The 21,896-nt window shown below is 38.9% G+C and overlaps 1 protein-coding gene across 8 annotated transcripts in view; it reads left to right on the top strand.

Moving 5' to 3' along the window:
- The window catches only part of grin3a (glutamate receptor, ionotropic, N-methyl-D-aspartate 3A), a 69,944-nt gene extending 49,099 nt beyond the window's left edge, over positions 1-20,845 (top strand). For 7 of the 8 annotated variants that reach the window (XM_046065974.1, XM_046065981.1, XM_046065978.1 and 4 more), the window contains 5 exons: positions 2,788-2,903; positions 3,645-3,796; positions 8,354-8,515; positions 8,866-8,936; positions 18,872-20,845. In XM_046065974.1, the coding sequence (XP_045921930.1) occupies positions 2,788-2,903; positions 3,645-3,796; positions 8,354-8,515; positions 8,866-8,936; positions 18,872-19,448 (1,078 nt within the window). In that variant the 3' untranslated portion in view covers positions 19,449-20,845. Of the gene's footprint in view, positions 1-2,787; positions 2,904-3,644; positions 3,797-8,353; positions 8,516-8,865; positions 8,937-13,597; positions 13,647-18,871 lie in introns of all 8 variants that reach the window. The other variant, XM_046065982.1, reaches the window with a different exon arrangement.
- The last annotated feature ends 1,051 nt before the right edge of the window (positions 20,846-21,896 follow it).

The following is a 21,896-nucleotide window of genomic DNA, read 5'->3' as shown; positions in this document are numbered from 1 at the left end:
AACACCACTGCTTTAGGAAATGAAATTTGAAAGTCTCTTTGAAGTTGTCTCGGTTCTCATCCCTGCACACTATACACCCATTACAGTATGGTTTTTACCAATGCTGTGTTTTACCATTGTGTTTCAGCTTAATGAACACGTCTCACCAAAGCAATCGTAACGAGCAACAACACCTAACTGTAGCCTGTCTGATATATAATTAGAGCATTTTGAGAAAGGGCACTGACTGGAGCATTATCAGCCACCAGACAACTGTCTATATTGGCTTGCTTATTAAAATAGCAGAGATATTGGAAATGTTGCTTTTTTAGATTCAGCTCTTATTTGTGAATGGGTTTCAAAGCTCACACCTGAAAAATAACAATATATTCCAGAGGATTTTTAACCTGGGTGTTGAGAGGTCTTACTACATGATGTGAAGACTTTTCCCTGATCAACCACGGTGATTCAACATTAATGGAACTTCTGCGTCTCACATCATCTTTAATTATATAAAGCCACACACACAGAAATGTGTCCTGTCACTAGTGGCATTTTCCATTCATGCCATCGGGATGCAAATGCATGATTCAGCTATTTTTACAAGCACTACTGCAGGAAGATGATGCAGAATAGCAGGCATCATGTTTTAATCATATTGTTTAGGTAACTGGTTGATATCACAGTAGTGGTCTGTCCATTAAAAGCATAACATCAATAGCCTACTGCAGTGGAAAGACCAAGGACAAATGCGGCAACCTAAATCAACCTGTAATAATAAACAGCCAGCTTGTGCGTAGAAGCGGAGGATTTCAAACACTGTCCTTGATAACAAGCAAAAAATACAGAGAATATCTTGAAAGGGGCTTTGTAGAATTTGTGTCCCAGTAGGTTTGGGCTGTCAGTAAAGACATTTTGAGTTGATAGGCAAAAGCCTCACTGAGAGTGTTGTGTTGTGACTTAATATCTCACCTCTGTATTGCAGACTTGGAATGAGGAATGCAAGGAAATTGGCAGAAACTGGTAGAAAAGCAGTAATTTTACTGGCAAATGGCCAGTAAAAGTATTGGAAAACCACCCTAAAGACCAGCCTAAGAAATATGAGGTTCAGCCAAGGCAAACGGTTGAGAAAAGTTTGTTGAATCAATTGCATCCCTTTTTCAGTTATTGTGGGAATGCCATCTGGTCTGTCTAATATGTGTTTGCTTTTTCGTTTGTTGGACCTTGTTTATTTTTATGCTTAAACACAAACCATACAAACTCCCACTCGTGTTTCTGTCCATTGAACTTCACCTTACCCATGAGATGAAGTGAAAGCATATGCAGTTCACATGCAAGATCTACCAAAACAGGCTGAGAAAAATTTTTCATTATATTATAAACTCACTCTGTAAGGACAGAGGTGTGACATGAAGACTGAAACAGAGAAAATAAGACTCAGAGTAGCAGACCTGGAGTGAGATGACAAAATCAGGTTAATTTAAGTTTATGTCTTGGGGGGTGTAAAATGTTAATATTTCATGTTAAATTCAGAGGGTTGCTTTGAAATGTGTGTTTCTGGGGTTCATTCCCAGAAGATGTTCTATGGTTATATTTGTCACAATGATGAATTTGACTTTTGACTTGAGTGACTATGGATTAATCCCAATCCATCAAAACCAGTTCACATGCCACTAATCATATTCTCATTAAACTTAAAGGCACAATTCACCCTGATTGTCTGAACATCACATGCAATGTTTGAAATGTCATAAATTTAATTGTGACCATGTTTTGTGGTGCAATGATTGACTTCATTCTGTACTGATTATTTGTTCGTTTAAAAAAGTCATATTATGCTTTTTGGCTTTTCCTCTTTCCTATATTGCATTACATTTCTTTTTTGTGCATGTAATAGGTTTGCAAAGTAAAAAGGTCCACCCCAAAGGGAGTTACCATCTGTGACAGAAAAGACTGTTCCTGTACTGCCTGAAAACAGCTCAATTGTAGTCCAGCCTTTACTTCCATAACTTATCTGCGTCACTATGTAACACGCATCATAGTGCTCACCTAGAGGCTAGTGTGGCACGCCCTCAAAAACACTGGTGGAGAAATTGGTGGAGCTGTAGCACACACAGAGTCAAGACATCCGCCCCCCTGCCTCCCCTCACCCGCACCCTCCCTACAGAACATCAGATACCAGTGCACAGTTAAACGTTACTGTGAAAGATAAATTTGTGACAAATTAACAATTTACCACTCTGAAATGTCTTGCTGTAGTCTAGGTTACGAAGCTGGTTCAGGTTGTTCTGCCTGTGTTTCGGGATCATATATGGTTGAACTGTAGCCACAGTTACTGGCTGAAATGGCTTTGTTTTGGATTACACTACCTTGCATGTCAGGACCCACCCTACTCTGCTTCTGATTGGCTAGTAGTCCTTATCTAGGTACAGTGCAGCGCCCAACAAATATCTAAGAGAGGTGAGATGCTTCCCTCTGTAACTAAAATCCAGTGTACAACATACAGAATGAAAAGAGGTGCTTTTAGCAATGTGCAGTATGACAAAAATATGTTGTTTAAAAAAAAATGAAACCATGTAAACTTATTCCTGTACAAACCCTAAATAAAATTATGAACCTGAAAATGAGCATAATATTACATCTTTAAGGAGTGCTTGCAAAATATGTGTAAAGTGAAATGTTGAATTAGTACAAAATGTCAGATGAATTCGGAATAGTTAATAATAATAGATATTATACAGTGTGTATATAGCGGAGCTCTCTCCATCTCAGTCAAGAACCTTCTTGTATATTTCTGTGTGTTTACAGGGCTGACCCTCAGAAGCTCGATGCTTTCATCATGGACAAAGCTCTGCTGGACTATGAGGTCTCCATAGATGCAGACTGTAAAACACTAACAGTCGGAAAACCCTTTGCTATAGAAGGTAACACGTGGATGATTATTATAGGACAAACTAATTTCTTATTTAGGACATAAAATGTTACTACATTTATACTGTAAATGCACGCTTTTCCATGTTAGTGGATTTGTTGATTCAGAACATTTTAGATTCAATTTGTCATTAGTCTGGAAAATCATAGTCTGATTTCTGCCACAGTATTCACAAATATGTTTTTTGTTTTTAATCATCACTAGATTTTAAGAGGTCTTTCTGCATGACTGCAGACCAACTGACCATGAGCATTTTTAGGACAGCCCTGAATTGAACAATATCAATCACTCAACATTTACACAGCAGTTAATCTTCTGGCTTTCAACAGCTTAGATTCTCTACTGTCTATTATTAATCTCTGGTCCATTTAGCAAGCTTCTTCCTCCCACTGTGAAAATGTTCCCATGGTGGTTGCTTCCATTACAGGCCACCATAGTCCCAGATTCCAGAGTTGTTGTTAATTACTTAATGCGCCCGTAAGCCTCCAGGATATAATACAAATCAATCTGTGCACTTCCTACTAAGGCAAGGTACTTCTGTAATTGGCTATGTCTGAATTTGTCACTCTTTTCTGGCATGCTAAGAAATTCAGAATTACTCACAGTGTTAAGTACCTGCTTTGTTCTAGAGTTACAATGGTGTCTTCTGATATGCACTGGCAAAAGACTTCCTTCTTTTTTGCTATTTGTGACAGAGGAATAATGAGTCTGTACTGTGTATTTCCACTGGCAGGCTATGGGATTGGCCTCCCTCAGAACTCTCCACTCACCTCCAATATCTCAGAGCTTGTTAGTCAGTACAAGTCAGATGGCTTCATGGACATGCTGCATGACAAATGGTACAAGGTTGTACCCTGCGGGAAGCGCAGCTTTGCTGTGACTGAGGTAAGAACAGAACCACCTGTTACATACAGCAGCAGCCAATGTATTGTTTTGTATGATGGAGACATTTGAACAGATGTTTTGATCACCCATGGGTATGGTTCAAATATAAAGGGGTGTGTCAGTTGGTATCACAGGATTTTAGTTCCTGCCTGCCAAACATATCAAGCATATCAAAGACAAAAAACCCAGTGTAAGATGCACTAATCAATATTTCATCCCCACACCCCTGTGGGGAGTTTTAGCATCTTCCAACTCACTGTTTATGTTTTCCAGGTCACAACCTTGCTGTTTGGTTTCATCCTCTTCTTTTAAGTGATAAATACAGCAGACAGAAAGAGTGAGGGACCAGGTGAACATTGTGGAACATTTAGCCGCTAAAAGACAGATATTTCCTCTAAGAGTTAGTGGAGACCAAAGTCAGAGTGACTACTGGACATTAGGGCTGTCCCCGACTAAGGAAAGAGCTGCAGTCTCTATTCATTCAACTTACACTGTTAATTTCCAGTTAAACTAAGGCTTTTTGAAGACCCTTTTCTCTCTTCCGCCACCACACACACATGCGCACTGACGACCCAGGGTTAGGGTTACAATTTTGGATTTATTTCCGCACTTTTAAAAACATTTACTGAAAGTTTTATTCTTTTTACATGTTAATTTTCAGCATTAAACGTTGAAATTCATATTGTATTCGGATGTATATTAACTTATTGGGAGAAAATTGGTAGTTCTATGTAAAATCATACGTTAAGCACCCCCATATCGGCAAAATGGCATGATCCTTGTTTCACTGCGAAGCTTCGACTGTTAGATTAACAGTCAAATCAGGCTCCGCCCATCGAAGCATCGAATCTTCGACTATTGGGGGTCAGCCCTACTGGACATATTTGTTAGATGGCGAGAAACCCGACACTTAATGAATGCTAAAGTTGCTCAGCCTTCGCTGGATGCGTAAATAGGCAACTGCTTGCTAACACGTTAGTCATAACAACTTTATAAGGAGATAACACATTGCTGTTGTGTTTACAGCTTGTTCCAATACCCCTAAGAGAAAATTATAATTAAATGCAGCTTCAAGTACAGCTGAATTGTGGACATTATATAGAGATAATTATCATGCGACTATGAAAGTGGTCAAATGTAACAAGTAGTACTCAATAGAAAAAGGGACTTTTTGTCTGTATCTGTTTTATTTAGAATTTATAATTGAAAATACCTTAATTTTATAAAAGCTGTCACTCCACAGTCGGGTGGAAGGGCTTTGTCTTTTCATTAACTGGCCATCAAAAGTGTCCTTACCAAGGGCTCTGCTCCATGTCTCACAATTTTTCTGGCTGTTCCCTCCAAGCTGTGTCTCCATGACCTCGGTCCTAAACAGCCCAGACCCCGTGATCCATTCTGTTCTGCTATTACCAAGCACTTAGCTCTCTTACCAGCCTGGCTGTCTCTCCACGCAGCTGTGACTCTGTGATCTGGAATCCCCAAAAGTGGCTCCTAGCTCATTGCGGAATGCACACTCCCTATTATGAAACATGTCTTAAAAACTCATTGCTTCAAAAAGGAATTCACGTCCCTCCTCTGCCCCATCTTCTTGCTGTATTTGTACCTTTTCTATTATTTATCTTTCTATTCATCTACTCCCTTTCTGTTTTCAAAGTCACATAATCCTTGCTGGTTGCTCGTTATGATGTGTAATTAAGGAGCACCCATGGTGTGTGCCTTTGAATGACAACATTACCTGAATACCAAATAAATAAAATGTAAATTACCATCTTCTGAGTCTGGTATGAGTAGCAGAAGAAGTAGATTGCAGTGCAACAGATTCAGTGTCGTTGAAGTGAACCATTTTCCACTGCGAAACAGCTAGACGTGTTACCGATGCTATCTATAGTTGCAGACATTTAAATTGCTCCAGGCACATTTCATTTTGCAGTATCATGCCTACAGTGACGGCAGAGAAAGCTGCTTGACCAATTTTTTGCTTCATCTGTGTGGCATTTAGTTTTGCACATGACTATATCAGTCAGGTGCCATGCAATAATCACAGCATGATGATCATGTGCACACTTCCATTTGTCAAATTCAATCAACCAAAACTGATGTTTAAACTTCTCATTGCTCACATTGTACAGTTTCATCTGCACCCAGAAAATCCAACCTAAGTAGAATGGTTTGGCACAGTTACTATGTGCTGTCAAAATAAACACTGGACAACATCAGCGGGAAAGTCATGTGATATTAGCAATGTGAATTAATGACTAGGCTGGCCCAGTTTAGTCCTACTCAGCATTTTTTTTAGCAATCTTTTATTCAAATGACTGCTACACCACCAGCACAGCAAGCCCGGGATTCCAAAAAGATGAAAAATCTGATGGATTGGTTTCAGTGAAGCAGCCAAACTCTCTGGCATTCGTCACCCCCGTCAACCCAAAGACATTGATCCCAATTGAAGTAATAAAATCAATACCAATAACTGAAATATTATTCAATTACCAAACCCTAAAAAGGCCAAACTTTTAACACAAGAGATAAATTGTGATCAAAGGGATGAGGAGAGTTATGTGCTTTATTGTTAAGTAATTCATAGATTTTTGCAGCAAATCTGTGCAATTCATCAATGAGTGTAGTGAACCAAAGAAGGTAAAACACATGTAAGTGGAGTTGTGAATTATAAGATCACTGTGAGAAATGATTGTTCTATATCATTGCATAAAAGGAAAATAGACAGGAAGTGTGTTTATTGCCAAATCTTGCTAGAGCATGTCCTTAACTTTGCTGGTCCAAGAAACACCCACAGCTGTTAGGAATGTTGAGCTGATACACAATAACTTACGCTGCTTTTTATGCACTGGAGCTAAGTATTAGATTAGATTAATGTCATGTATTCTCAGAAAGCTTGTCTTAAAGTTAAAGGATAATTCCACTGCAATCGTTTTTTTTTCTGAATGAATTCCCACAAAGTTTAAAATGTCTTCCACAGCAGTCAGATTTGTCTGTATTGCCTGACTCCCCAGGAATCATCAGCTCCCACTCTCCAAAATTTCATTACAGCCAGCTCGCCAAGTCACAATACTGCAATGACAAATGTAATCCATCATGTCTTTTTTTCCAACATGACTTTATAATGCAATCATTGCAGCTACTGCCATATAACACGCTGTTGTTTACTCAGCAGTATTCATTTGAGATTGTACACCTGCAATAACTGCAACAGGTGCTCAATTAAGAAAAGTGTAATATCACACAGTGTAATTTTACACTTGCAGACTCGTGAGACGTTTCTGAGAGGTTTCTCTGGAGTGGCACATGCAGAATAGAATGAGAGTAAATTAAGACGCGAGGAGTAGAGGGTGACACGGGAGTGGATTTCCACTCCTGTCCCATCCCACTCCTATACAAATTCTCATTCCCCTTCCCAATCCCATGACAGAATAAAAAAATGAATTCCTGTTCCATCCCAATACTGGAAGAATGACTTCAGTCCCATTCTGTTTTTGATTTTTTTTAAATAACACAAAATGGCACTTATTCATATTAGTAACTGCATACCTGATCTGATGTCCAGTTATTTGGAAAAGTCCATTTCTCTTTAAAAGACAATGCTGAATTAAATGCTAAAATCCAAGCACTTCAGTTTTTACTTTAATAAATTTGTGATGCTGTCAAATATTATGTTTATCACTTCATAAAAATCTTCATAGTGTTTACTTCTGATAGGATGGAAAACAGAGTTGAAAGCAAACCTGAGCAATATCCTCCTTTTACTAATTTTTTTGTAGAAAGTGTTTACCTCTGCAGCTGCAGTTATTGTGGTGTTATAAAGTCAAGTTATGTGGGGGAAAATGTCAATGCAGCGTTTTGTCTATGCGAGCTGTTTTTAATGGAATATTTAAAACAATGGGCGCCGATGACTCCTGGGAGGTCATCCAAACTTGCTTTTCAGAGAGACAGTAGGAACTTCTGACGAATGGTGAATACATCAATGGGCTCACACATTCCATGCGTAATAATGGCAACAACATTTGTTTTTATCATTAAAGTGTTAGCTGGAGAAACAATTTTGCATACGCCAACCAAAAGCTGCTGCCACACCTACAACTGAAAACAACATCTGTTTGAATAAGATAAGGATGCCCAAACACATGCAGTTTTACTATTGTTGTCAATGAATTTGTTACAACACGAATGTAAAACAGGGAACACACATTAAAAAAAGAATAAAATATGTTATCTTAATGACAGTTACATGTCAGTGTCATTACTATAGTAAATCCAATGAGCTTAAACTTTGTGTAAAATTATGCCTTCTGTACATATTGTATGATCTGGCTTGCATAATATACACAGACCATAGGAATCAAGATAAAGGGTTTAATCAATAATTAAACATGAATGTTTAAGTTGTAAGGTGTGTTTTGTCTTGTTATGTGACATGTTTACCACCATGCAGTACAATATGCATCTCTGATCTGTCATTCTCTGCATCTGCTTGTTTCTTCTTTTCATCTAACCACTTTCTTTCTTTCTCCGCCTTCACTCTCTCACTCCCTAACTCTGCAGACACTGCAGATGGGTATCAAGCATTTCTCCGGTCTGTTTGTGATGCTCTGTGTGGGCGTGGCCTTATCTCTACTGACCACAATAGCGGAACATGTCGTGTACAAGCTCGTGATCCCGAGGGTCAAGGAGCCACGCTTCAAATACTGGCTGCACACTAGCCAGGTACTGAACTCACACACAAATAAAAAACCCTTTCTGTGAGTTGAGCAGCACATTCGCCAGAAAAGGTATTCTGATTATTTAAGTTATCAATTGAAAATAGTTCTAACAAAATGTCAATTTTAAAATTTTAAATTTTACCAAAATTAATGTACAAAAGTATTAGTGTGTGTATCTATTTAGACAGACAAACTTTGTTGTTGTTGTTCTACCTCTCTCTCATTCTTACTAACACACATGCAGGACATACCCAGTCTATTAAGTTCCCAGTTATCAACAGAATAATAATAAGAGAAACTGACACAATTATTTACAGTAAGCACGTGACAGCTAATGTGTTGCTTGTTTTTCAGAGATTACACCGAGCCCTCAACTCAGTCTTCACTGATGACAAACTACCGACTGTTACCAAGCCTGAGAAGAGGTACTGTCTCCGTCCTTGAAGGCTAGGCTCAATGCAGTTTCAGTTCAATTGAATAAATTCATGAGACAAGTACATCACTGTAATATATTCATGCTTAATGTAATGTGCTTTTATTAATTTGATTTAAGAAAAGCCCATCTGTTCAATCATAACTGATTGAACTGAATATGAACTGAGCCCAGTTGCGTTGTAATTATTTATGACCCATTTAGTACATTTTGTTTTGACTTGGGACTTGTGACCTTGCATGGCAAGAGTGGAGCCTATCAAAAACAGGCTTGCCAGCTCCAAACCTTAAGTAATGCTGAGAAATGAGAAACAGTTGGTGGCGCTAATTGACCCTTCGCTAAGCCACGCCGCGAATACACAGCTGGCCAATCACAGCGCAGTATAGGACTCGCTCTAACTGAGGTCCGACACTTTCATGGCTGCACTCCATTGACTCCAATGCAAAAGGAGTCGTTTTCTAGCTTTTTTTGGCTGTATTTTTCCAAGATATGGTCAAACGCTGTTCCTGGGCCACTTGTAACAATTACAGTCGCTACCCAGAGAGGTTGAAAGGAGAAGTACAATTTATTCTCTTTCCAAAACCTAAAATAAATCCAGAAAAATGTCGGCTGTGGATTGTTCCTAATGTAATGTTAGTTATAGCTAACGCTAGCTAAATTCCTACTGAAGGGAACGTAATAAAGCCCTACTGTTCTGCTTTTTAACGACTGTAATGATGAATAGAGGCCTACCCAGCTTTACAGGAACAGTGTTGATCCTTAATATTGTTGTCTTTTGTCTCACTCGTCGGGGGATACCATTGTTCACTTACTGTGTGATTGGTAGGCTTTAGCTTCTATCTTTCATTTTTTTTTACGTCCGTTGGAGTCAAATTGAGTCAGTTTGCCAGCCTGAATACAACCTTCATATGTATAATGCAACTGCAAAAGTGTTCTTTCTGAGATCGCTTTTTACAACAAATTTGACAATATTCCTCCGGGGAGTGCAGTAATAGACAGTGGCAGCGCCGCCAGTTTGTCGGACTTAGCAACAGTAACTAAGGGGGGCAGACTTAGCGAAGGGTCAATTGCAGAAGAAAAGGGTGCAATGAGATGATGTAATTAAAAGAGCAATTTTTATCGTGTATTGTCACTCCTCAACCAAGTGGTGTCAAACCACTGCACCCTTTACCACATGCAATTTTATTTTTCCATCACTTCAAATCTCAAAATATCATAACATAACTACATTACAAGCAGCACACAAACAATGAAAATTGCTTAGATTTAAGGAAGATGTCACGCTGAATTCTGGTGTATCACCAGAACATATCACATATGAGTCTGTATGTTTGCACCAAAGAAACCTCAGAAGTGTTTCTAGCAGGAAGCCAATTTTCTTAAACGGCCCATTGGCCAAATGATCAGTCTGCACATAAGTGACATCAATTAACATCCAAGTGGCAGTTAAGGGACTCACTTTTAATCATAAACTAAATAGCATGGTCAATCTGTTGGAAGCTAATTATCAGTAAGGAAAATTGAGGAAATAATCTCACGCTGACGTCACAGAGTATTGTTTGGCTCAGTGGGTGAGAGAGGGAGATTTAGTAAATCATGAAAGCTTCTTTTTGGTCAGTTTCAGCTTCTTTTTTAAAGTGTTGCATGGTCCAGATTAGTTACACAAAACGAAATTTTGACACCACTATAGTGTATGTCAGTTTAACTACTTATTCACATTTGGTCACCTCTCACATTGCCATGTTTAATGTCACTCTGGAACGTTATCTTTGCTTTTAGATAAGCACATCTGATGTAGAGCAGATTGGGAAATGTATTACTTATTTTAGGTTTCTAAGGGCTCAACTCTCAAGCTTTTGTACAGCAAATCAGTTCCATTTTGTCTTGCTCTGAAAAATTCTGCCGTACTCTATTTCACACCTATCCCTACTCAGCAGCACACACAGGTGGAGCATTCAAAGTGGGGATTAAATACATGTAATAATTATGGAGCCAAGGCCATGTGAGGGATGCCTGTAGTAATGAGGATAGATTACCTACTCCTGCATAATTACGCTCATTCAGTCAAGCTCTTCTGCATCGTGCCTGCACACTGTCTAAGTCAGAAATGGATACTTATTGTCAGAGTCCTGCAGAAGCCTTGTGTGTCATAAATGTCTACTTTGCAAGCACTCCACTGAAATAGGTGATGCACATGACTATATCAGGATGATTTTCACCATTTATGTGTATGAGGTTTTGAGCTGTGAAGGGTTCTAGCTCAGGGTTGATAAACAAAAATACACTAAAACGTTTTCAGGGATCAATGCTGCCACCATTGTACATATTACAGAAAAGTGCTGTATATACGCCTGTGTTTCATCAGCATGATTTTAAAAAAAAGAGTTGTGTAACCAAATAGAGCATTTGGGTAAACATTTTATTTAAAACTACTACTTAGGATGGAACCGCAAAATATTTCATTTCCTAACTGTGCTAACAAGGTTGTAGAACAGCCCAAAGGCATCAGAGAAGTGTCTAAAGTCTGTCTGAAAGACTTACGATACCCTGAAACACTCTCCAATATCCAATTTAGATCTTGGGATTTAATCTAAAACACAGTGTTAATGTCATGTACCTTGAGAAAATGCCTGATTATTTCTTCTATTACTTCGAGTAGATCAATAATCAGGACAGAAAATTACATTGCACATCTGTAACGTGAGACAGGTGCGTCAGAGGGGGATGACTAGGTCAAAAGTTGCTATGAAACTCCCACACACTGCCTGACTTGCAGAAATAAATGTATAAGATGGCAACATTTTGGTACTAAACCTTCTTCAGGAAAAATCTTGAAAATCTTGAAAACTGAACATTTATAGTATTAGATCTTTTATAGTATTTAGATCTTGGGATTTAATCTAAAACACAGTGTTAATGTCATGTACCTTGAGAAAATGCCTGATTATTTCTTCTATTACTTCGAGTAGATCAATAATCAGGACAGAAAATTACATTGCACATCTGTAACGTGAGACAGGTGCGTCAGAGGGGGATGACTAGGTCAAAAGTTGCTATGAAACTCCCACACACTGCCTGACTTGCAGAAATAAATGTATAAGATGGCAACATTTTGGTACTAAACCTTCTTCAGGAAAAATCTTGAAAATCTTGAAAACTGAACATTTATAGTATTAGATCTTTTATAGTATTTAGATCTTGGGATTTAATCTAAAACACAGTGTTAATGTCATGTACCTTGAGAAAATGCCTGATTATTTCTTCTATTACTTCGAGTAGATCAATAATCAGGACAGAAAATTACATTGCACATCTGTAACGTGAGACAGGTGCGTCAGAGGGGGATGACTAGGTCAAAAGTTGCTATGAAACTCCCACACACTGCCTGACTTGCAGAAATAAATGTATAAGATGGCAACATTTTGGTACTAAACCTTCTTCAGGAAAAATCTTGAAAATCTTGAAAACTGAACATTTATAGTATTTTATAGGACCAAAAGTTTGCCAGCCCTGGTCGTACCGCCCCCGCTGAGAAACACTAACTTAAAGCAAACAATGACGTGTTATAAGGTCTTTAATTAGTTCATATGGTATTATGTCCACCTGTAATATATTATACAGGGATAGATATTTTAACACTTTACTTAAAGCAAACAAAGACATGCTATATAACTTTAAACATTACTATAAGCTATTATTCCATTTTATATCACTAATTGTAAATGGTGACTAAAATGTATTCATAACGAGGCAGAGTTGGTGGTTATAATGTGTTATGGAACATGGTCGGAGATTCTTGCCGCACATTGATATAAATTGGTATTACTATTAGTTCCAAAACATTAAATCAGAAGGTCATACTACATTATGAACTTTGCTATAGCGCCTAATGCATGTTTGTAAGTGATTATAACAACTCTTATAATGTCTTATGGATGCATTATATCGTGTTATAAATATATGCATAAGTCATTATAGCGATGACCTTCATAGAAAGTGTTACCAATTTTTTTCAGTCAGACACACTTCAGTCAGTGTGTGAGAGGTTTTTTTTTTTTTTTTTTGCAAAAGTAGATCAATTATACCAGTTACAATTCAGCTGCTTTACTCCTTTTGATGGAGATATTATATGGGATAGGAGCATTGCTCCGATTATTTAAACTTACTTGTACTTAATATTACTAAAAATCAGTCACACATCCTATTTAAGTTAGCATTTCTTTACATTATTTTCCTTCAATTTTAAAAGCAGTTTTGGTGTTTTACTGTTTCAGTTTGTTTGTTTTTGTTAGTTTTCATGATTGCCTTTCCGTTCTGTGTGTATTTAAAATTTTTGACATTTTCAAATGCTTTTTAATTTTGGTCTCTGGTTTGGACGCCATTCCACCTGTATGTTATTCATGTGGGATAACATATATAGTAAATCATGTAATGTCTGTGCTGTTTGTACTTTTGATTCCTCAATTCTGAGTAACTAGAACAACTCTGCAGTGTCGAAATAATTGGGCAGGGAAACCTCTCAGTTTCAGTCCTGCTGTGTAATTCTTGTATAGCTCACCATCACCACAATTTGACAGAAGTGTAATCACAACAGATAAGAGCTACTTAATAACTAATAACCAAATTTGACATTAACGTTTTCACCCTCCACAGGGTGGCCAAGAGGTCGTTAAAAGCTGTACAGAGCTGCACCCCGGAGCTGGTAGGGATCCAATATCTTGCTCAAGGATACTTCAGCAGGGTGCATGTCTTTCTGCTGCACCTGTGTCCTGCTTGTTGAAGGACAGCCTCCCTATTCACTATGCTACAAGCTGTGCTTGTTGTGACTGCTAGCAACATCTGTACAGACAGATGGGTTGGGAAATACTAGTCAGTGGTGACATATTCCAATCTAATTCCATTCTAAGGGTGCAGCGTGGAGATCTGCTGCACGTAAATATGAGCTGTCCTCTCTTCAAAAGCTGCACAGGTTGACCTTAGATAGAAAACTATCTGCAATTATAGGAAGTTGTGAGTTCTAATGGCCTTGGATTCTGTATTTGGTACGTGTGTCTAACAACTCTGGCTCTGCAGTAGGTTGTAAGAACATTTGTAAAACCACTGCATATGGAGAAAATCAAAATGTATTAATATGTTAATGAAGGATAGGACATATCTTAATAACAGGAAACTGGTGACCCTGCTCTGAGAACTGTAAATGATGTGGGGAGAAGGAATCTGGAAGTAAGGGAGCAGGGGTACCTCACACTCAGCAGTGGTGAAAAATAAATTATCTCTCCATAAATGATGAGGGTAAAATCAGCCTGGCTTGCAGTTGTGTATATAGGCTCCTAGCCTCTTCATATACAGCATGTAAAACAAATATCTCTATTTGTTTTGTAGTTATAAATGGAGACGCCCTCTGAGATCACTGAGAGTAACACAATAATGAACTTTACTGCTCCTGTGTTTAAAACCTAATATTTGGAGTTCCTTCACCATCGTGGAAAATAATGATGACGTGAAGGACATCCTAACATTGCAGGAAAAAATAATGATTTGTCTTTCAGCATACTTTTCATCTGCTAAACACAGCACTGCATAGTTCCCTTTCTGACCTTGATATCATTATTTCTTGTGGGAGTCTCCACCAGGCAAAAGAAAAAGTTTAGTGTTTGTATATTTTCCACTGAAATTATGTGAGCTCCGTCTCAATCACCATGCCCGTTCATGTGACGAAAGTTGAAAGAGCTCCTCATTCATATGGGCTTCACATGGATGGAAAAACAACAGATCTATGGGGCTCTTTTAATTATGTCGAAAGACTAATAGAGGGTCTATTAATAATAAGAATCATTTTGATTTGCATCATACTTTTAAGAGAAAGGACTTTCAAAAGGAAAAATAAATAAACAAAAGATTACAAAATGCAAAAATAAATGTGGAGGCTTTAAAGGTATGTTTCAGGCAGTAATTTAAAAGCCAGACTTTTCCACATTATTTGACTATTAATGTAGCACCAAAGCTCAGCCAGCAATTCAATAACATCTTTTCAATAACATCTACCAGGGACCTGTCTGAGATCATCTGGCTGCTGTCGTATAGCATCATGTGCTGTAAAGTCCAGCACACTAACACCAATACGTAATGCTTATGCTAATATTGGGGTGTTTATCTTAAGACTCAAAGCTTAAGAGATCTGATCATGTTAAACATGTTTGCAAAAGATTCCCTCCTTCACTGTAGCCACGCAAGCACAGGCGCCTTCTTGTCAAAAAGTGCACACATCATTTTAAGATGAAATCCTTTTCATGTTCTTATATTCTGATGTCGCATCATCATTCAGCTTAAGGTCTCTTTTAATGTCAGAAGTATCTCATTAGATTCTTCTTGTCACTTTTTTATCACCCTGCAAAAATACCATTGAATCAGAGAGTTCTTCACTTAGGCTTCAATTTATATGATGGGGATCTCTTCTCCATACTCCTTTAATGAAATCATGGTTATGTTTCAGCCTGCAGATCTGGTAAAATAAATGTGAAAAGATTCTGTTTGAGATAGGAAACCAAAATTTGTTATTTTCTAGGTCTCTGGCAATTCTGATGTATCCTATAAATGACTGCAGGAAACTTTAGAGTTAACAGTGACAGTACAGTATATTGGAGTGGTGCTTTATATACTGGGTTGTATTCTCATTTTCAGTCATAGGGAGCACAGAGTGATCTCAGGAGCTTTATATAATGCTTAAAGTTTATGTTAAAAAAGTTTTTTAAAGTGGATTTTTTTAATATTGCACCATAACTCAACCATTAAAACCCAATACTAATCTGTTTACTACCCTACCATTCTTATAAATGTATCTTAAAATGCAGCTTCTCTTGTTTTGTTTGTCTGAATAAGACCTCAGGATGTTGCCCTTGCGTGGTATTTAATCCAGTGGTTCACCAAAACACTACATAATGTTATTCTAATAAAGCAGTAGACTACACCAACTTCAATATTATAAAGTTTATTATGACCAAATAATGGCCAAGAGATTAACATTTCAATAATAACTACATATTCTGAATCAGTTATCTGGACAGGGGCTAGGTCTGCCTCCAGCAAAACAGTTCCATGGTTTGGTGAAACATAAAAGCAAGGACAAGGACACTCAGTGGTACCTTCTACAAACCCAAGATGACACCAGCGTTGTGTAATATCCAATCATGTGTTGCAGATGCCACTTTCTTTCCGCTAGTCTTCCTATCATATGCTGATGCTGTGTAAAAAAAAAAAAAAAAAAAAAAAAGGAAGAAGCTATGGGCAAAGGTCCAAGTTGTTGCAGGAGCCTTTCATGGTCAATGCCATCATAGAAATTGATATGTCACCAAGGAAACCATGGCTGGCTTTTTTTTTTGTGACTTTAAAGCTTCAATGAAATAACATTGAGAATACATTTTCCTTCTGTGGTTTATGTTGTGGTGCTTCCGCAGTACATGAAACATGATTATGCAGGATTAATGAGTTGAAAAGAAGGCAGGACAAATGCTGTAAAATGGACACTTACTGAGAATCACTCTGCTCCTCCATCACTACCTGGAGCAGCACAAAGGGAAAGGATTTGTCAGGGGATGTATGTTTAAGCCTGGACAGAACATGAAATCAGTGATATTGTGTCGAACTGACATGTCACACCTCCAACCCACGTTAATGCTGCTAGTGCTCATTAGCTGAAAGACAAAAGTAGACGATCAGGTCGGATGGGAGAAGTTGGTGGATCAGTGCTGCTGCCGGAGGAAATTAATTGGGCATGAATTTGATTTCTACCAGTGAGCCTTGAAAGTCATTGTCTTCTTTTTTGTCTTAAATACCTGCAAGTTGTGGGTGAAAATTACATGAAAATACTATCTGCAGCATCACAATCCTCAACAACAGCTGCACAATATTTACAATGTACTTTTCTTGCTAAACCATAATGTGGCCATTAGGCCAGCTTGTCAGACTTAGCATACTGGATTTAAAAAAAGTGTAAATAAAGGTATCCAGTAAAAGTGACATGATTAACACGCACAGAAATCCATCCCAAACCACCAAGCAGCTACAGCACACTCATATGTCAACCAATCCTGTCCTGTCACAATCCAATCACAGCTTGATCTTGATATGGCACCACAGTGACACCACTTATCCCCCAATTACTATGCTGTACTTTCATCCCTTCTGAGGAGATGTGCCTCATGTGACCATGCCAACGACAATTGTTCAGACTTAGCTGATACTCCAATGACCATAACAACTGAGCAGTATCCATCACCTTGATAATGACACCACAGAGGTTAAAAAGCTGGGATTACCTGCCAGTCAGAATTGAAGAAGCTTCTTGGATCAGAGGCAAAACATCTTCACGTATCTTCTATCAAGTCCAGTATTAATGATCAAACCTACAGACCTTCAGACGATTTTGACTGGGAAGTAAAACAAGGCTCAGAGTCTACAGCCATGCTAGTGGCAAACGCTAACGTTGGGTTTTGCGTGTAATTATGAGCATAGTATTTGCATGTCAGCAATGACTTATTCAATTACCAGCTAATTTGTTTGATGGCTGACGAATGTCATCTGTTTTGCAGGTCATTAACCAAAGTAATGGACAAATACAAATCTTATCTAATGATGGTGCTACAGGAAAAGGTCACCAAAGTTATTACAATTCATCCTGGGGAAAACATGAATGTCTGTTTAAAATTTAATTGCAATCCTTCCAATAGTTGTGATGAGATATTTCAGTCTGCACCAAGCGGGAAGCTTCCAGTCTACAATATGAAGCGAATGCGGAAGTCCCTGAAACCTGCATTCTATTGAAAATCCAGCAGCTTCTCAGCTGATTTATTACCCCAGTAAACACTTTCCTGATGTGTTTATGGTCTCAGTCGCTAGTTTCAAGTCTTCTTCAATACAAAATGATGTTCATTTAGTAAATTATGGTCCCATTTATTTTAAAATAGACCAAAAAACAGAGTATGTTTCAGGGCGGGATTATCTATGATTGACAAGTCATTACGTTAGCGACCTGTCAATCAGGCTAGAACCGACTCGTACCCACGGCACTGTATAAATTTAACCAGCGCCATTGAAAAAGCTTATTAGGAGTTGGCTGTTCACTTTCTCTGGTGAGTACATTTAGTTTTAAGACTGTTCACTAGACAGTTGACAGTTAACATGAGTTACAGTTGCACCTAGCTAAGCAAGCTAGCTAGCTCCGCACACGGCCGTTAGCTCCGCCTTATCTTCACTTCCGGGCACTTCCTGGTTGCAAAAACTTGACATGGCGGCGCCCTATCGGCCAAACTCGAGGCTTCAAAACGGCAGTCCACAAACCAACGGGTGACATCACGATGACTACGTCCATTTCTTATGTACAGTCTATGGTCTGGACCAAAGTGTTGGACTGACCGACGGACACATCGACATTGCCATGCCTAAAGCCAAGCCGCTAATGTACCTACAAAATAAAAATAAAATATATTACGTGATAAAACGAAGAACAATACACTCAGGGACACACATGAAAAGGGCATTTTTCATTTATTGAGACATTCAGGTAGAGCACTTGTACTACTTCTTGGCAAGCATTCATACTGGTTGTTGTAGTCCTCCAAGAATTTCGACGTGAGCTTCTTAATAATAATGTCTGGAACACTCCCATACAGCAGTTTAGGGAAATTGGTCTTCACTTTACAGTCTTGTTCTATTCTGGTTCTCCATAAGTTGCAGTTTGTCATACAACATGCATAGAATTATACTGTATGAGCAACAACAATTCATAGTGTAAGCACAGAATTGATATAATCTGTGTCTGTACAATAGTCGGGGAGAAAGCAGATGATACACATTCTCCCACATTGTTATTCTTAGGAAGAAAACAGAATTGCCACCTTACATTTTTCTATGTGTCTGTCTTATCTCCAGGTGCAATGAGGGAAACAACCAGTCAGCATCTTGGAATTCATCCTCCCACTGCAACAGGCGTAGGGTACTTCCACAAGAAATGCAGAATGACCTGGAACACACATCCTCCCAGGATCTTCCTCCTCCACCTCCCCCATCTCCCTTGCCCCATCCCCATTCTCTTCCCCTACTGGAGAAACACCTGCCCATAGTGACCAACTCTAACGGTCGCTCTGACCTGTTAGGGCGGGGGTTGAGCCAAGGACTAGGGCCAGGGCTGGGGGGCTCTGGGCAGGGCATAACATCAGGACAGTGCCGGGGTTTGGGTGTAGGTGACAGCGTCCCCGGCCTGGGTATGGGCCGGAACCCGCTGGTTCAGGAGCTGTCAGAACTGGAGGGTCAAATCCTCGTAATCAAGCAGCAGCTGCAGTCAGCCATGAGGCGGAAGAGAGAGTTAGAACAGTACCAATCAGAAAACCAGCAAGCAAACCAGACTGCACCCAGTCAGCCCACTACGCACCAGTCTAACCAGTTTGCTCACTATACCCAGTCCCACCAGCAGACTAACCAACACACAAACACGCTCCCAGAGTTCTGAAGCTTTTTTCCTTCGTTCTGCCCAGAGAAACCTGGTTAGACATGGGACTAGATTCCCGAAACCTCCTCTAGGTTCTGGAAAAGGATCCATGTCTGCGTTTTAAAGATGGAACATTTTCAGATTTCTGGAAGCTGAATCCTCAGTTCCCTCGAACAATGGACTGAAATGTTCACCAAGGATCAGATCATGCTCTGTAACTCCAGCAGAACATTTTCTGACTTCTGGAACATGACAAGAACATGGACAAAGGTGAACCAGGCATCCTGAATCAAATCTGTTCTCACTAGTTTATTGCTGTTACTGAAGAGCTGTGCAAACTGTCCTCTTCTTGACTTCCCTTCCCCCATTTTCTTTACCTCATTTTCACCTCCTTCTGGTCCCTTCATTGTTTCCTTTCACATCCATTCCTACTTATCTCTACTCCTTGCTCGTGTCCCTCTCATCCTTTCCATCTAAGCTGTGTCTCTTCAAGGGTACAGATTTGCTTGCCATGATGATAATCTTGATCATAGATATGACAAGTCTTTGGTATTTAAGCTTAATGGGCTAATTCACCTGAGTCCTATGTTGAGACTTATTGAGAGTGTGAATGACCTGAAGTTGAACCTAGCCACTCAAGTCTTTGTGTCCTCAAGTCTTGCTGAATCCTTGCATCTTTGAGGGGGAAGGAAAAGAACTACAACTGCTGGTGATTGGTTGGTTACCATTGATAACCTAATGTTTTGGCCTTTGACAATTTCAAATGCATTCAATTTGGCTTAGGTCATTTATTTCTGAGGGTTGGTGGGGTCAAATGTTATGAGCAAAAAACAAAAAAAGATAAAGCATCAGCAAGACACCTCTGTATTCATCATAAGATGCCATCATTCATCTGCTTGGCATCTTGTGGTGGATTATAGGACAATACAAAATATTTTTTAGGGATCTCTGTATGATGTTGTCCTGCACTTCACTGATGCACTTCTGTAGAAAGCGGCACCTAATGTACAAGTCACAATTTAACATGCCAGAGTCTGACTTGTGGTCTAGATGTTTATCTTTTTCATAATAGCTTCGGGATTATAAACAACACAGGATCTAAAGTGGAAATAAATCCAAGAGTTTTCAGGTTTTTCAGTCAGGGACTCAAACCAGAACCTTTTTACCCAGCCTCTTGAGATCATACCGGTGCTCTTCTAATCTCTTAACAAAACAAATACAGGACAAATTCAGTTTTTGCTACAAGCCCATTGTTAAATTAAAAATATAAGTATGAACATAGACCACAAGTCAAACTTTGACATCTTATTTGACTATGATGATCATTCACAACTGAACACACTGAAACAGTCCCTCTGTGATGAGACCTGTTTTCTTGCATTGTTTCTGTTTGCGTTTGGATGTGTTCTGTTATTAAAATGTTACCTCTCTTCTTTGCACTTAATTTAATTAAAAAACATTTTTCTTGATATCCATCAAATGTTTTAACTACCTTACACATCGATACACAATATAGAAAGCACCATGTAGGATACTGAGTCTTTTACTCTTGTGCATAGTTGCACCTTAGTTCAGTTTTTAATTACAACACCTTCATAACCTTGAAAATGTTAGGTATGAAGCAACATATTTACTTACAAATGACTCATATCAAGACCTTGATGATTATCACACCCTTTTTTTAAGGACATAAAGGATGTGCATTCACTGATAAGAAGGTATGAAGTTTCCAGCTCTCGTAAGAGAGACAAAGCTGAGTCAATGAAACCAAAGGTACAGAACAATGACTGACATTCAGGGCACACCAATCAAACTATGTGTTTTCTGATTTTTTTTGTTGTTGTTGCCCATTGAGATTCAGCTGCAGTTATTTATTTCCTCCCTTATAAAAAGATTCCATTATGGTCTAAAAAATACCCTGCAGCTATATCCAAACCACTCAGTGCTTTGCTGCACACCTTGAAATGACATTTGGTTCACTCCTTCACTCATATTGCTAGGTGACAGCAATTTGGACAGGAAGGCATACTCAAAACAGCTATGGATGACATTTTATAAACACATGGCATGGTCAAATACTACCCCCCAACCCCCCAACCCTCCACCAGCCCACACACATACACACACACACCACACACAGACAAACAAAGAGTCGCTATCTATTTAGCCAGTGTGTCTGCAGGGTAAGCGCAGGCTGTCACAGCTGAAATGAATACCTGACAGAGCAAAAGAGCAAGTGCACTGGCTGAGCTGTCAGCTTTCTTTGTGTCTCTGTGTGTATATGCCTTGCTTAGAGGTGACATAAACATCACTGAAGTCGCTGCTGTCGTAACAGGATGATTCAACAGTAAAACTAAATAAGACCCTGATTTTAGCATATCTATGCTCAATTCTAATAACTTGTCTGGGTAGCATGTGCGGTTGGACAGGGGTGTGGCGAAAGAAGGAAAGGCCTGCCTCACAGGATGT

This window comes from Micropterus dolomieu, linkage group LG13 (genome assembly GCF_021292245.1).
Source record: "Micropterus dolomieu isolate WLL.071019.BEF.003 ecotype Adirondacks linkage group LG13, ASM2129224v1, whole genome shotgun sequence".
Lineage (NCBI taxonomy): Eukaryota > Metazoa > Chordata > Actinopteri > Centrarchiformes > Centrarchidae > Micropterus > Micropterus dolomieu.
The sequence above is the reverse complement of the archived record's forward strand: the minus strand, read 5'-3'. Positions and strand labels throughout refer to the sequence as shown.